This window comes from Labrus mixtus, chromosome 14, assembly GCF_963584025.1.
Source record: "Labrus mixtus chromosome 14, fLabMix1.1, whole genome shotgun sequence".
Taxonomy (NCBI): domain Eukaryota; kingdom Metazoa; phylum Chordata; class Actinopteri; order Labriformes; family Labridae; genus Labrus; species Labrus mixtus.
Window position 1 is genome coordinate 12,030,813 of NC_083625.1, and position 15,256 is coordinate 12,046,068.

At 40.0% G+C, this 15,256-nt stretch overlaps 1 protein-coding gene across 4 annotated transcripts in view; it reads right to left on the reverse strand.

Moving 5' to 3' along the window:
- fnip1 (folliculin interacting protein 1) overlaps positions 1-15,256 on the reverse strand; it is a 40,574-nt gene that overhangs the window by 6,822 nt on the left and 18,496 nt on the right. For 2 of the 4 annotated variants that reach the window (XM_061055094.1, XM_061055095.1), the window contains exons 7-13: positions 14,994-15,077; positions 12,031-12,102; positions 9,484-9,619; positions 8,447-8,648; positions 7,832-7,917; positions 3,332-3,478; positions 1,155-1,324 (exon numbers count right to left, since the gene is read on the reverse strand). In XM_061055094.1, coding sequence (XP_060911077.1) covers positions 1,155-1,324; positions 3,332-3,478; positions 7,832-7,917; positions 8,447-8,648; positions 9,484-9,619; positions 12,031-12,102; positions 14,994-15,077 — 897 coding nt within the window. Of the gene's footprint in view, positions 1-1,154; positions 1,325-3,331; positions 3,479-7,831; positions 7,918-8,446; positions 8,649-9,483; positions 9,620-12,030; positions 12,103-13,467; positions 14,949-14,993; positions 15,078-15,256 lie in introns of those variants that run through there. The other 2 variants (XM_061055097.1, XM_061055096.1) reach the window with 2 other exon arrangements.

A 15,256-nucleotide genomic window follows, 5' to 3' on the forward strand; every position in this document is an offset into this window, starting at 1 on the left:
TTATCATTTGAGTTCCACCACATCATAAAACTATTTGTCTTCCAGGCTTGGAATAACAATTTATTCTATGATCGGACAAGTCTGCATTAATGTGACCTTATAACCACAGGACACATGTCCAATACAGCAGGCAATGACACACTGATGGCCAGATCATATCACAGACAAACAAACAGCGTCTTTTAACTGACCATTTAAATATTAATTTTAACTCTCCTGATCACAATAATCCAACATAAATGAGTCCCCACAAGTTAAATCCAGAGAAATTTTTCATCCAAAAAAGAACTCTTCAAAAAATGACACCTCATAACAGCCAATCTGACTATATAGTGTCACCGCTATTCCAGAGGGCCAAAAATGTGTGCAATTTTCCAATAAATGAGGATGTTGAGCTAGAGCAGTGTGCAGGATTTTCATGCTAGTTATACCTCCTACACACCTGCTTCATCTGATAGTTGGATGTGCAAACCCCTCCTTTAAAAAACATTATTTTCCTTTGGCAAGCTGTTCCTTTCTAATGCAGTTACCAGTTATGTACACAAGGTGTCACCATTTACTTACTTTATTAGTTTTCATGTCATTTGAGGAGAAAGTAAATAAAAAAACTACTCCACATGCACTATAGGACATCTGTGCATTTATAGGATATCATCACTTGCTCTATGCGCCTATAAATCAGCTGCCATTTACGCAACTTAGACATTCGAAATATTGTGTAGAAATGCACCCCTGGACTTCCAATGAATGCTTTCCAGGAGGAGAAAAACATGTTTTCCATTTCACATCATCACGGGATAAACATGAACTAATTTAAAAAAAATTGGTTTAAAAGGTGTTCAATTAAAATCCAATTTTCTCACAATTATTGGAGCTGCAGGCTTCTACACACATTATTAAAATCTGCAACTTCTGAACCAACCCACATACAGCTAATAAAGAGTGAAGACCTAATGCATTTTCATGGAGAGAAACGTTCTCGTCCTAACTTGTAGTTGTGCTTTGAGGATTAATAATTGCAGAAAAGGATGCATTCATGCTTCAGCTGAGACAAAGACAAATCCATTTCATTACTCTTCAGCCCTCCAGGTGCTTTAAGAAAACAAAGTTACATCCAAACTCTGAGTGTGTCTGTTTATTTTTCTCAGACTCACCTAGCTGTGCCCAGAGGGGGTTGTAGGGGTGCGTCTTTGCCAGCATGTCAACGCTCTTAGAGGAGTGTTTCTCGAGGAAGATCTTGATTGGAGGCTGCCCATTGGGCATAACAGTGGGCACCCAGGCCAGATGATTGGTCAGGATGGCTGTCAATAAGGCGGGGAGGAATCTAAAAGAACACACATTGGTTGGTAAGCAGACGGCAAGAGAATATCCCAAAATGTATTTCCAATCTAGTTGAAAACAAAGATGACTTTGTTTCTTAGTTTTCATTTTGATCTGGTTTAGTCAGATCAGATGTTCTTCATAAGACAGAAACTTTAGATGTGACTTTCTTTCCCAGTTCATTGAGTCACTGACAATTGCTCTCAGCGCACACACACACGTATGTAGATACACACATGAATGACACACACATTCCTTCAGCATGATTCACTTCTCAGCCCTGGCCACAAGTGTCTACTTCCCTTCCTGTCTCATGACTCAACACGTCATGGTACTCAAGTTCAATCATGTGCTGAAACACAGATGTGACTGCAGCAGTCGTCATAACCCTCAGCGAGGAACAATGACGGAGGACGAGGAACATTAAGACGTGATTAGACACACAAAGATCAATGGTTGTCTGTGAGACACAAAGCTTCCATGAAGTAGTTGTGTGGTAGTCATCCTAACCAGTGCTGGTGGTGGAAACAGGGACTGTAACTGAGAAGTGAATCAGATAAAGAAACACCAATGGTTTCCTAGGTCACACTGGTGCTATTGAGGGTGGTCAACACTGGGCCAGCATACAGGGATTGAGAGCACATGAGAAACTACATTGGGCCAATATGTATGGTTTTGTATGATTTATATAATACACCATTTCTAAATACATCCAAAAAGACAGTTCAGCACCATGATGACATTTGAAATGACTGATCTGATGCACCTTTTTAATCCAGACAATGATTTTCTTGATTAATAGTTTGTGCAATAGTTTGACTTTTGCTCATATTGTCTCAGGGGGAAAGAGAAAAAAGCTTTCCAGAAAGACATTTTTTAAAATAATTATTTTGCTTCAGAACTATTTTAAAAAACTATGGCAAATTTAAGCTAAATTGAAAACGTAAATTTTAAGATCTAATTACCATCATCTATCTACTTTGTGTTTTTGATGTCTGTTACTTCGATGGTTTTTATCATCTCATTTGCCACTGATATACCCAGGTCTCTCTTGAAAAAGAGATTACAAAATCTCAATGAGACTACCTGGTAAAATAAAGGTAAAATAAAAATAAAATAAATCATTAGAGATGTGCTAATTTAGTTATCATTCAATAAACATTTAATTGCTTGTTTTGAAAATTGCTTGTTTTGACTTTTATATGTATTTGTAGAGCTGTAAACATAAGGAAGATATCGCCCTAAAATCTGTAGTGTCAATTAGAGATCAAGATTAGAATAATAAGCGTATTTTTTAATATGTCAGCATGTATTCCTTCTGCACTGTAACTTGCTATAAAAGTTCTGTTTCACTGTGCTGAATGCTACTTTAATAAACTATACTGAATAAGGGTGTAATGTTCAATAAAAGCCTTGCTACCAATTCAGAAATGTACATTGTTAATTAGCAGTGGCTTGACATGGCTTTGTAACAGTAACAATAAGCAATTAGAGACTGGCAGGGATCTTCTCCTTCACAGCTCCCTCTGAGGCAGACAAATAAATGCAAAGACGGAGCAACAATCAGTATGTTTGTGTGTGAGTGTGTGTGTGTGTTTCAGTCTAAGAAAGGGAAAGATAGTCCACAGAATGTGTGAATGAGGCAGACTAAATGGATAGTTTGTGTGATTCTATATTTTTTTTACCTTTAGATATGCTTGTTCAAGTTCAAGCCAACAAAACGTGTGGCTGAAACATGCATGTGTTAAGGGCTATTGAGCTTGCTTGATTTTTGTCTGCTGCCTTCATGCTTTTCATCTAAGAGAAGATCGACACGAGTGAACAGCCTGGTTTCCAGAATATGTAGGTGGACTGTGGCGATAATAATGGTTAAAAATAATCCCTCTGATGTAAAGTGTCTTAAGAACTCATTCTTGTATAGTTTATTTTTTTTATAGTTTGCCATACAAAAACTCCAGCAATATTTTTGTAAATCAGTGACTGATGGTGGTGCAGGTGTGAGACACTCAACTGATTCTTGGAGGCCTGCTCCATCAGCAGAGAAAGCTCCCTCATGAATTGACCGCAGAGCTGGTTCTTCTCTGACACTCCAGACATCATAGTCAACCAGACGGGTTCAGACACACGGGGCATGGTGTAGAGGTCGCAGATGGTCATTCTAGAGATTAGGTATGGCAAGGGAGGGTGGGATGAAAGAGGGAGCGAGCATGGAGAGAGCGAATGAAAGGAAAGTAGGGGAAGAGAGAGAAAACAGACAGAGGGGGAACAGGCACGTTATTGTCTCGTGGAGTGAACAAAAGAGATCTCAGTTCACAGAGATTCACTGTCTGCTCTGAGGCCATGGAAGACCCTGGTTGTGTGAGTGTGTGTTTTTTTACAGTCTGCAAAACTTGTGCACACTCTCACACAACACTGTTTCTTGCTCTTTACAGTGTGCGGGTGTGCTAGTGTGTACGTCCATCTGTATGTGGCTCAGTTGAGGCATTTGTCCATTGAGAAGGACTGGAGTTTCCATAGAGCGTGGGGCCTGCTGGTGAGCATGTCTCGGCTGTGGGCCAAGCTTTGACACAGGGGCAGAGGGGAATCTCTGCAGCCTGAGGAATGTGGAGAATCAGGCTTTTATAAAAGATGGGCTGCAGCTGTTTGAGCATGGGTTCACATATTCACAAAACAGGTTTTTTTTTTTTATGGATGAGGTATTTCTGACTGTTGTATCTGCTTACAAACACATACTGCAGCAATATACCATTTGCATTCTTCAGTGAACACAGCTTCTACAACAGCACACGACGTAATAGGTGTACTGTAATAAACATATTCAGCTACTAAGCCCTTGATGATTTATTACTTTGCAGGTCGTACTGTTAATAAATAAAAACACGTGTTTTGTTCTCCAAGCCTGATTTAGTCTTAATTTCCCAGGCTGTAAACAGGTCCTATTCTGCAGTAACCTCCCACTTTTGGCGACCCCTGGGACACAGAAGACAGGCCGCATGATAAAAAAAAGAGAACAAGTGTCACACAGTAACAAGTGACCTTCAGTAGAACTTCAGTATTCCAGTAATCAAGTTATTTTCGCATTCTTTTTGGTAATAGTTTGCATATTTATGAGAAGAAGTTATCAACTGAATGTACAAAAAGGATTAATACATTTGACTCAACTTCAATGCAGTTATGGTAGGTGTTGCTTTCTGGACTTACATGATGATGTCTGTTTCATCCCTAAACCCGTCCTCTATTATATATATATATATATAGTAATTATCAACATAATGACAGTTAGGAAGAATTTCATGTGATTGGCTGTCCTTAAAATAGTTATTAAGAAGAAACAGATACAAGGCCCTAATTTAAAGTTGAATGGAACCGTTTTGTGTTTCTCTTCAGTAGATGAAACATTCAAAGACAAACTTTACAAGTGCACCTGTCCATGAGAAATTCACAAAATACTCCAAAAACACTTTTGCAATGAGTGATGCTGAGTTTGACTGATTGAATTCTTGACAGAAGTGGTTTGATAACTGATGAATCATTAATAAACACCACCGTGTGTGGTCACAGCAAAGTGAAGCAGAATCGACTAGTTGTTACTTGTAACCCAGCAGGCCAAAACATCTCAGACTCCCTTTACACGTTATTGTCAGCATGGTAGCAGACATGCTCCATCACTGGGACTGAAGCATCAAATTAACCAATAATGATTCATTCCTATGTTACAAACAGGTTGGACTTATCAGTGGCCTTTGAAAGATGCACTTGACCCACTATGTCCTGTGTACGTTCACTTTCTAAGGCTGAGCCAGTGTTTGATGAGCAGAAGATCTAGTCTCAGCTTCTCCACAGCAGCTGTTCAGGTGAACTTTAAGGAGTGAGCTTATGAAGTAAAATTAAATTGATATGTCTGGCAGAAGGATGAGATATAAATGATCTCACTATGGAGGGCAGCAATTCAAACATTTCTAATCATCTCAAACACTTCTGATGTTACTGTGTGATGTTCTTCCTGAGCCTCGTTCTTACTGAAATTAAAAGCTAAACAGCTATGTTATGGTTCCAATCACAACAACAAAATCTGAATATAATAATGACTTTTACTTCTAAGTTTACATATTAATAAACTCAATGGGTTTTAACTGATGTTCTGTTTCCCATTTGTATGTAGTTCATGTAACTTTATGCTATAATAAGCTCCAAGACCAACAAGGATTTAGCATTATCTTGAAAGCAATTATCAGGCTGTAGAGTAGGATCCATGTGTGCATACTTTTGGTGCATTTAGTGAAAACTTTTATCCAAAATGCTTCACAGAACACAAGTTCATTTTTTAACTTTGTGTAGTATAAGCTGCAAACCCCCCACGTAACCCCATTATAGGCTGGTGTCACTTTTATGTTCACATGCCTCTTCTAAGTGCACAGCTTATCTTTGCCAGCATGCATGGTTGAATGTGCATGCCCGCCTCCAACTACGTCAAAGAAGCATCAAGCAAAGGCATTTCTTCCAGTTTCCTTGTGTAATGTTCCATGAAGTCAAAACCCCTTAATGGCAAAGGTGGTTTCGCTTATATTTAGCAGCTGTCTGAAGGTGAGATTTTACAGATATTTTGTTTGTCGGGGGAAATGGCATTCCTCCTGATGGCACTCACATTTTTTTTTACTATTCTGGTGCCCATGGCCAGTGTCTAAGGCAGATAGGGTTGCCACTCAGGAGGTTTGGGTTGCTGTGGCCAGCCGCCAACAGGCATATGACTGCGGCATGCAGGGACCCCAGACAGGGAATTGCCAGCCTGTTTGTGTGTGGCAAGTGAAAGCTGGGTATGGCATTTCATTAGCATCAGAACCAGAACACATTAAAACAAGGTGTGTGCATGTGATATCAGCACACAGAACAGTAAATCCGGAACCTGAGAAGCATCCTCACAAGGAAATATTATGACCCTGCTCACATAAATTCTACCCTGCAAAAAAGGAGCTGTGATGAGAGCAAACTTGACCCGACTTACATCCTCACAATCTTAATTACTTGCTTTCTGTTAGGAGTTGAGAAGTATCTAGAAGTTCCTATTACTGACTTACACACAACCAAAGCCGTTGAGTAAGAACTCCCAGCATGCACTGCAGCTACAATGCAACATTTGTGGTTTGCTTAAGAAAGGTAGTGTACACTGTGTTTCTCCTTTCTTTTACCAAACATATTTTGACATACTTTTTGGGGGTTGGTATTTTTGTATTCTTTATTAAACTTGTGATGTAAAATAAGTGACAAAGAATATTATTTGAACAACAGAGGCTGTGAGCAATAAACTATCCTTACACATAAATACCAGAGAGTATTCATTAATTATTGATCACTTCACCTCAGATCATTACTCCAGTAACTTGAGCATAATGAGAGCATCCCTTTAACTAACTCATGTGTCCTTTGGTTCTCATAGCTTCATCTTATAATAAAGCCTATTCAAACAACCCATTCTATTGAAGCTCTATTATTTTATGGGCAAAAGATGCATTTAAGTGTCCTGTAAAGGTATGAAATAGTGAAAGCAAAAATTATCCCTAGTAAACCCTGATGAAAGGTCACTTGTTTTGTTGAAGCAGCTGTTATGTATTAAAAGGTATCAGCAAAACAGTTTACTGCCTGCTTGAAAAACAAGCCGCTTCTTAACTTTATAAACTATTCTTGGAATGACAAGCATGTGTTAAATAGTTGTCAGTTCATTAAAGTTGCCCATATTTAAGTGTCATAACATAAGTAACACCGGATTAGTATGGGCACTTGTAGCTCACTCCCAAAGTTCTTAAAAGTAGGTCATACTTTTAAGAACTTTGGGAGTGAGCTACAGGTTTATGTTATTTAAGTCAACGCGGCTTTATTGCAATTCTGACAAATTCTACATTAAAAGCCAATTATTTCCTGCTGGTTCTCCCTCCTTCACCAGTGCAGCAGCGACTTTTCTTCTACACAAAGCAGTCGTTAGCTGACTCGTCGTAACCTCTCATTTCTCTTTAAAACACACCTGCCTACATTCCTTTACTACCAGTTAATGCATATTTCTGTTCATGTGCAGTGTAGAATGATAGACAGCATGAATAACACATGCTCTTGTGTCAGCAATAAATTATATGAAACCAACAGTGCTTATAAAGTGCAGCCTCCATTGCTTCAAAACTATTTTTTTGCACCCAGGGAGAAAATTAGTGTTTGACTATGAAACAGAGAACTGAATGTCAGAGTGATGTTGGCTTCAGTGTTGAGAGTTAGCTGATAAACCTGCAGAAAAAAGGTTGAGAAAATTTTGTGTGCTGATAGAAAAATGTATGCCATTTTAAAGAACCCTTCCGTTGGGCATTGAAAACTAATTTATTTTTTTATGTATAAAGGTAAAAAGCATTTGGATTCCCACATTTTCATTACAAAGACTCAACAAAAGCTGATATTGGTGGTTTGTCTTGTTCGCTATGTGAGATAAATGTATGGGTTATAGTGGGTATAATGTGAGTTGTTTTCTAACCTGAACTCATTCAGTCCATCCACCATACGGCTGTAAGCCAAGGCCCTCTGACTGGCATCAACTGACCGTCGACTCATCTTCATGGCCTTGAGAATGACACAACACACACAACTTTCAGATATTTGGCAAGTGAAGCTGACAGACAGAGTTTCATGAAAGGTTGAACAAGGTATGTGTAAAGGGGGTAGAGAGGGAAAGGGGGCAGGAGGGAGGATGTAGGGTTAAACTGGAAGCCATCCAGATATTAGAGTATGCCAACTACAGACACTGGTAAACAGAACTGCAGATATACACAGAATGACAATTGTATCAGCCAATCTGACAGCAACTCTGCTTATTACAAGAGCAAAGGGTCTAAGGTTCACATTTGGGTACTATTCATACCTGACTTCTAAATGGATTTTACTGAAAGACTTGTTTCCACAATGTCAATCAGGGAGGTGAACAGGAATATAAATTCAGAAAATCAGCCATTGAAAAGCACGTTTGGAAGTGTAACAAAGTAAAATTAAAGTAAAGCAGTAGTGTCGACGACAGTGAAAGAAACACAAAAGAGAGACATCAAAAATACAACATACACTCAGTCAATAACCCCAGTAATAGAGCCAAACTCACCTGTTCGATGGCGCTCTTGAGTTTGTTCATGTGACTTTCAAAAAGGGGGAAGTGGGAGAAAAAGAAATCCTGGAAGCGGCTGTTCTCTTCCGGGTTTGGCGACAGCATAAAAATGACCCCTATGGCAATCTTCTTCTTTCTAGCCACGCCAAGACTTGGTCCACCACTTTCATCAGACATGTTGAAGCTCTCCTCAACTGACCTGATCAGGACAAGATACACAAGGAGTCAACTTCAGGGCAGGGAGAGATCCAGAACACCTTCTGAAGTTGATTTATGTATGCAGCTGCTGAAACGTACTCTTATCATACCTTCCATATTCACTTGCATTCCTTGTTAGAAGACTATTTCTAAGTGTCTGTCCTGTACTTTTACAGCAAGTTGATACAGTCAAATGCTTATATAACCATTAAATAGTCAACATACAAAAAATATTGTATCTATTTTAACAGTTAACATGTGTCTTAGTATTATTTTCTGCTTGCTTCAACAGAAAAGACATGTAAAGAGACTTTTAATCTTGTCATTTTTTACTGTTGCAGTAGGTAAACAAGATGCTTTGGTGCTGCTGAACTTTACCAACAAAAAGATAAGAGCACACAGAGACTGACAGTTGCATTTTCAGTGCGGGCCAACACAGCATTGTCTAGTCAAAGCAACTTGTGTGGGAGTGAATGTGTGTGTATGTGTGTGAGTGTGTGTGTGTGTGTGCCCAGCTGCCTGCTAGATTTTGAGGAAGCCCTTGCAGGTTAACCTTTATAAAAGCCTGATAGAAGCCCTGAAGAGGGAAGAGTAATGGAGGGAGGTTAGCCGTTATGTTAAGGACTTGGTGGTGTATGTGTGTGTGTTTTTGATGTTGTGCAGTAAAGTCCAGGGGATAAAAACATGTCTCTCTCCCAAGCTTCCCTCAATGGACTATATGCATGAAATATATATATTATATATATTTTTACATTTTCTTCATTGCATTTACCAGAAAGTGTTCTAAATTGTATCTTGCATTGATATGAGTGCCAGTATGATGAAAGGTTTCTCACCATCGGGGGAAGACACCATTTTCCAGGCTGGTGGTTTGGCTACGTAGCCACCGACGCTGGTAGCTGGATGCACAGCTGCTTGTCAGCGAGGAGCCAGGAGATGGAAAGGGAGTGATCAACAGGCTGCTCAGGGAAGCTAAGGGGACAGATGGAGAGATGGATGGAAGATACAAAGGGAAGGTTTTAGAAATCAAGGGAACAAAGAGAAGGAGGAGGACAGCAGAAAGGAATAGAATAGGGATCAGATGGAGAGAATGGTGGGTGACAGGAGAAAAGGACAATAATGAGTCAGAAAACAAGTGCGTAGGGTACCTGTTTCTCACCAACACATTGTGCAGACACACACCAACACACTCTTAGGGCACACTCACACTAACAAAGGTAACCCGTACCTTGCTTAAGCACGATTGTCCCCCCTCCCCATTCCCCTGCTGGCCTGCACTCACACTGCTCCAGGCCTGAGCATGGTTACCGCTTGTATATAAGGTCGTAAAACAACACGTGCATGGCTTTACATAATTATGAAGCGTGCAAAGTTTACAAGACAGTCAGACTCAAGAAAAAAGAAAAAGAAAAAAATAGGGAAGCGCTGTCGGGTCTGTGTCCGCACATCGGAGAACAACGTGGAGAACAGGACAGATATTTTATTGACTTTGTGGTTTATTTTGAGTCATTTAAGTCAGATACAGCCAGAACACTCTGGGATTTCTCCATAATGAAGGCTGTCAACGCTGTGTACCCGCATGCTTGTGCTCGGGAATGAACTGTTCCGTGCCAAATCACACCTCTCCGAAGCGTGCCAGGGCCAAGAAAGTGTACCGTGCTTGAGAACGGATCGGAGCACTCACACTGGTCAAACAAACGGGACTTTAGGGGTAAAGCGTGCTTGGGCACGATACGAATTGCGTGTGTAAGTTCGTCCTAAAACATTACAACACAGAGCTAGACAAAAATCTAACGGACAACAAAGCACAAAAGACCAACAAAAATACACAAAACATAAGTAATCAAAACACAAACACACACACACCCCCGTCCATTTTTCACACTCACAACACACAGACTCCAATTACAGAAAAGCTTTGATAAGAGATCTAATGTCAGCCAGCTTTGGTAAGAGAAAGCTTTGGTAAGAGATCTAATATCAGCTAGCCTACTAACAGTCACATTGCAGTTGTTTGACAACCTGGCTTTAGACCAGACTGGCATGGTAATAACATTCTAGCTACCCATACGTACATACAAACAGAATACAAGCCCTGATCACAGGGTTATTTACAGCCTATGCAGCAGGCTGTGATCAATGTTCACATGAGCAATTTAGATAGTGTGAGCTCTTTTGAGAAGAGGTAAGTGTAGATATTACCATGAGGTAAACGTTTGACGAAAAGGTCCATGAAGGATAAGATTTGGGTTACAGAGGTAAGTGTTTATATTGTGTATGTGTCAAATTTGGAAAAAGGGCTCTCCAGCCAGACTGCAGAGGGGAGGTGGAGAGAGCGAAGATGAGAGGACAAGTCTTGAATTAGAAGCTAATTTACTAGTAGCAGGTATTCAGAGTTGCTATATTTAATCCTCTGCATGTGACCTGGGTTTCAGCAGAAAGCACAATTCCCCTCATACCAGTCATGCCAGTGGGGCATGGTGGTGTTTGTAGAGGGGGGTAGGGGGGCTTAGGGCCAAAGGGGTCAGTTTCCATTGCACAAGGTTTTCCGGACCCTGGAGGCAGTGTAAACACCTCTACACGGTCCTCCGGCACTGCATCATCTTACTTGTTTTTCCTTTTTTAATTTATTTTTGGGCTTTTTATGCCTTTATTGGAGAGAGGGGACAGTGGATAAATTGGGAAGAGAGAAAGTAAGTGGGGAACGACATGTGGGAAAGGAGCCACAGGTGGAAATCAAACCTGGGCCACCCAGGACTCTATTCTCTGTAGATGGGGCGTGCACACTAACCACTAGGCCACCTCCTTTCTTTTAGCTTTAAGTCAAGAATATTTGTTACAAATTGGTCAACTTTGAAGAATTGGCATTAGGAGGAGGAATATTCTCTCTTCCACCACAGCACAGCTCACCTTCCTGACTCCAATTCCATACACACCAAAATTGACCTCAACGCCTCTATGTTGTATTAATGAATGGAAACTGTGTGCCTCTGCGTCTGCATGCCAACTCAGTGAAGTGGCAGCTTAGGAAGCACTGGTACTTATGTAACTGTTCACACCCTTGACCTTAAACAGTGTAGTCCAAGAAGGGTCAACCATTGAGTCCCAGGATGTTCTTGATATCAAAGCTCATTAAGTTCACTTATCACGTTTTGGAGTATTCAGACGACAGCGCCAAAGATCAAAAAGGTTTTCAAGATAAGAAGGAGAAACTCAGAAGTTTCATAGTCCAATATTTTCTTGACATACTCTTCATCTTTTCTGTTACTTAAACTTTGTGGTCAAGTATACATGTGGATCTATTTCAAAGCTCAGCTGTAAAGCTGAAAGCTGTATGGAGTATAGGTTAATCCAGGCTTACGCTTCAAGTCTCATTAACCTACCTGACCTGGCGATGCCACTGTCCCTCTCGTCGTAAAGCCCTCGGCCAGGCATGTCCATCGGATGGCTGTGGCCTAGAGGAGACAAGAAGGAGAAATATGGAGAAAGAAAGTGAGGGTTGGGTTAAGTCAGAAGGGAGAAAGGGAGAGGGAAGAGGGCAGAAGGAGACCAAGTTCAATTCAAATGGAGCACTAGGCATGCTGAGGATGATTCATCATTGCCATGTCAGAGACGATCATTTCCTATATTTACAATTGTATGCCTTATAATTAGGATAAAAATGAGCTCTTGTAAATGTCTGACAAAAAGATAGAATCAATGTGTGTAATGTTTAACAAATTAAATACAATAAAGATTGTGTGTATAATGTTTGAAATTGTATTGAATGAGGTTAAAAATAATAATATATCTATATACAGGTAGGGGACTGAATTTGACTTTGGTTTGACGAAGTGCAAAACCACAAAGGCAGCATTTCAATTTGCAGTTAAGATGATTAATGAGCAAAGTCGACATGAACTTTTAGTGTTTGTGTGCATGCGCTACTCAGGCACACTATGGGTGCGTTCGAATTGTCATTTTTGCTTAGGAAGGTTCCTAACTGAGTGAAATGACCCGGAAGCATTTAAGTGGGGGCCATGATAAGAGCCGTTCAAATTCTCTAAAAGCTAAGGAAAGGTGGGTCAATGCTTCCTTTATAACCTCCTTTAGCATAGAATACATTGGACCATCCTTTACGAAATGAGATGAGATATGCCGCCCCACAAGTCCTTGCGGCTGCAACATTTAAAGCGAGTCGCCCATCCGACTTTTCACAAACATTAACGATGATCGTAAAGTGACACAGATCATGTAAGGGATAAAAGATGAGAGACATTTTTATCCAGATGATGTTTTATTCAACATATTGCATTCACTTAAGAATGCTTTGTGCAGTTGTACATTTGTATGCTTAAAACATTATGTGTATATATCTTGCATAAATGTAACAATTAATTTCATACAATCATACTTATTTTGATGTTGATTTACGAGTGGACAGGAATATGATAGTTTCACTTTTTTTACTTGTAGCCTGGTGGTCTATATTGCTTTTATTTCAATCCCAACTTTGTGGTTATTAGGACTATTTAGATGTGCTTTTAGTAGTCCATTTTCTGAACATTGTAGTTTCAACACGGTGGACCCACGTCATTAACCTCCGCCGGCCCGTCGCATTTAATTACGTCGCCTAGTGTAAATGTGGTCGGATTGTCAGAGCAACGAGATCGCCTTTCCCTAAGTCCTTTATGAATTCTCCTAACATCTTTCCTTAACCTCATGACGTTTTCCCCGGGGTTAAGGTAAAGTTGATAGTGAAAGGAGATAGGAGGGACAATTCAAACGCACCCTGTGCTTCATGACCACACCAACATTGCATAACAAACAGATCTACACACCATGCCGACCTAAGGACAGCCAGAAACAGTATTCTTGGTATGCTGTATTAGAGGCTATTTTGTAATAACCACCAATTCACTCAGCAAGGGCAGAAGTATCTCCCCCCCACATGCAAGAGAGGAAGGGAGAAAAAAAAACACAGAATACCTCTGGAGAAAGAGCTCTCTGATCAGCATGACACAATGAATGATAGGAAATTGAGCTGAGTGGAAGTTAGTACTTAATTCTATTGCTACACTCAGTTTTCGTTGCTATGATACAAAGTTTCACTCACTTTAAGTTAAAATAAGGAAGATGGATACAGCTTAAATACTTTGAGTAGCTATCTGGATTGTTCTGTTTCACAGAGAAGTGAAAACTATTCTTAGTAGAAAACATTAAGCTGATCAAAAAGCTCATCAAGAAAAATGTGTTTAATTCTTTACAGTGATGAATGAAACATGGGCAATAAAGTCTGTGTGAATGTAAGGGTATACAACAATGGTTGATCAGTTGATTCTCATGTAAAGAACAGAGTTTTTGTGTTGGTCACTATCGCTGGTAGATATCTCTGGACTCTCTGTAAGTGGAATAGTGACTGAAATATTAATGGTTTAAATTCCCAGAAAGCAGATTAAGTGCCATATTGGGTAGCTTTCTCCTTTCCTTTAATAGCTTCATACAGGGGGCCCTTGCAGAAGGGATTTCACTTTTAGCTGGTAAGGTGCAGTTGCACGCAGGCTAGGCTATGACTGTATGAATGTTGGAGAGAACTTTGTCAGTGTGTGCACGCATGCTGCATCATTAAAAGTTTATAGGTAAGAAAACAAAAGTGTATTATTAAACAGCCACAAAATATTAGTGTATAAAATGCACGGAAGCCTAGAATTAATTGCCCAAGTATCACAATCACCGTCAAAGACAAGTGAAAGTAAGTGAGTGGAAAGACAAGATGAGAAGGAAGTGCAAAAACATTAACTAAAAATATTCACCTAGACCAGTGAGAACCCATGCACACCTCTTTTGAATGCACACCTGCAGGCCTGGGTCAGATAGTACTGGCAGATATATTTTATGACTTGATTGACAAAACGGTATGACTATGGCTTAGATTGTTTAAATTAACACTGTGATAGCAAAAAAAAAAGAAACAGAAGAGGTCACATATTTGTCTGATTTTCTCAGTTGTAGTTTGTATTGTTTAGTTTCACTCCAATTTTATGTCAACCAAAGCTTTAAAAAGATGTTCTCATCTGCCCAAATGAACTTTTCTCAGCAAAGATATATTTTTTTCTTAGAGAGGATCATACCAAAGTTTCCTTAAACAATTATTTGTACAGCTTCTATCTGACTCAAGTCATTTGCAGTCATGCTGTGATATTGCATGCTTTGACTATTGCTACCACTTCTAGTGCAAGAATCACCACACAGGCATGCAGCTGCCAAGAGTCAGGGCCTGTATCAACACTAGTGCTGCCCATAACTACGGGCTACAGGCATGCATGCAACTGGCACACATCAATCATGGCCAGTTTAAAGCGCCAACCTGAAAAGAAAGATGCGCTCTTGATGAGGCGCAGAGGGCCCTGTTCAGAGAAGGCCCGCCGAGGGCTGCAGAGCTGAGAAAATCCTGCGCAGCATCAACAAAATATGGAAAAGAAGAAAGGAAGAGGGAAAAAGACAACAAAACATGAACCATGGTTAGTGAATGAGGTAAGAGGAAAGCCAGCTGCCTCCTGTACTCTAAATATCTTGTAGTTGACAATTAAGTTACAGGAGCTTTTTTAGTCTGGAATGAAATAAAAGCAA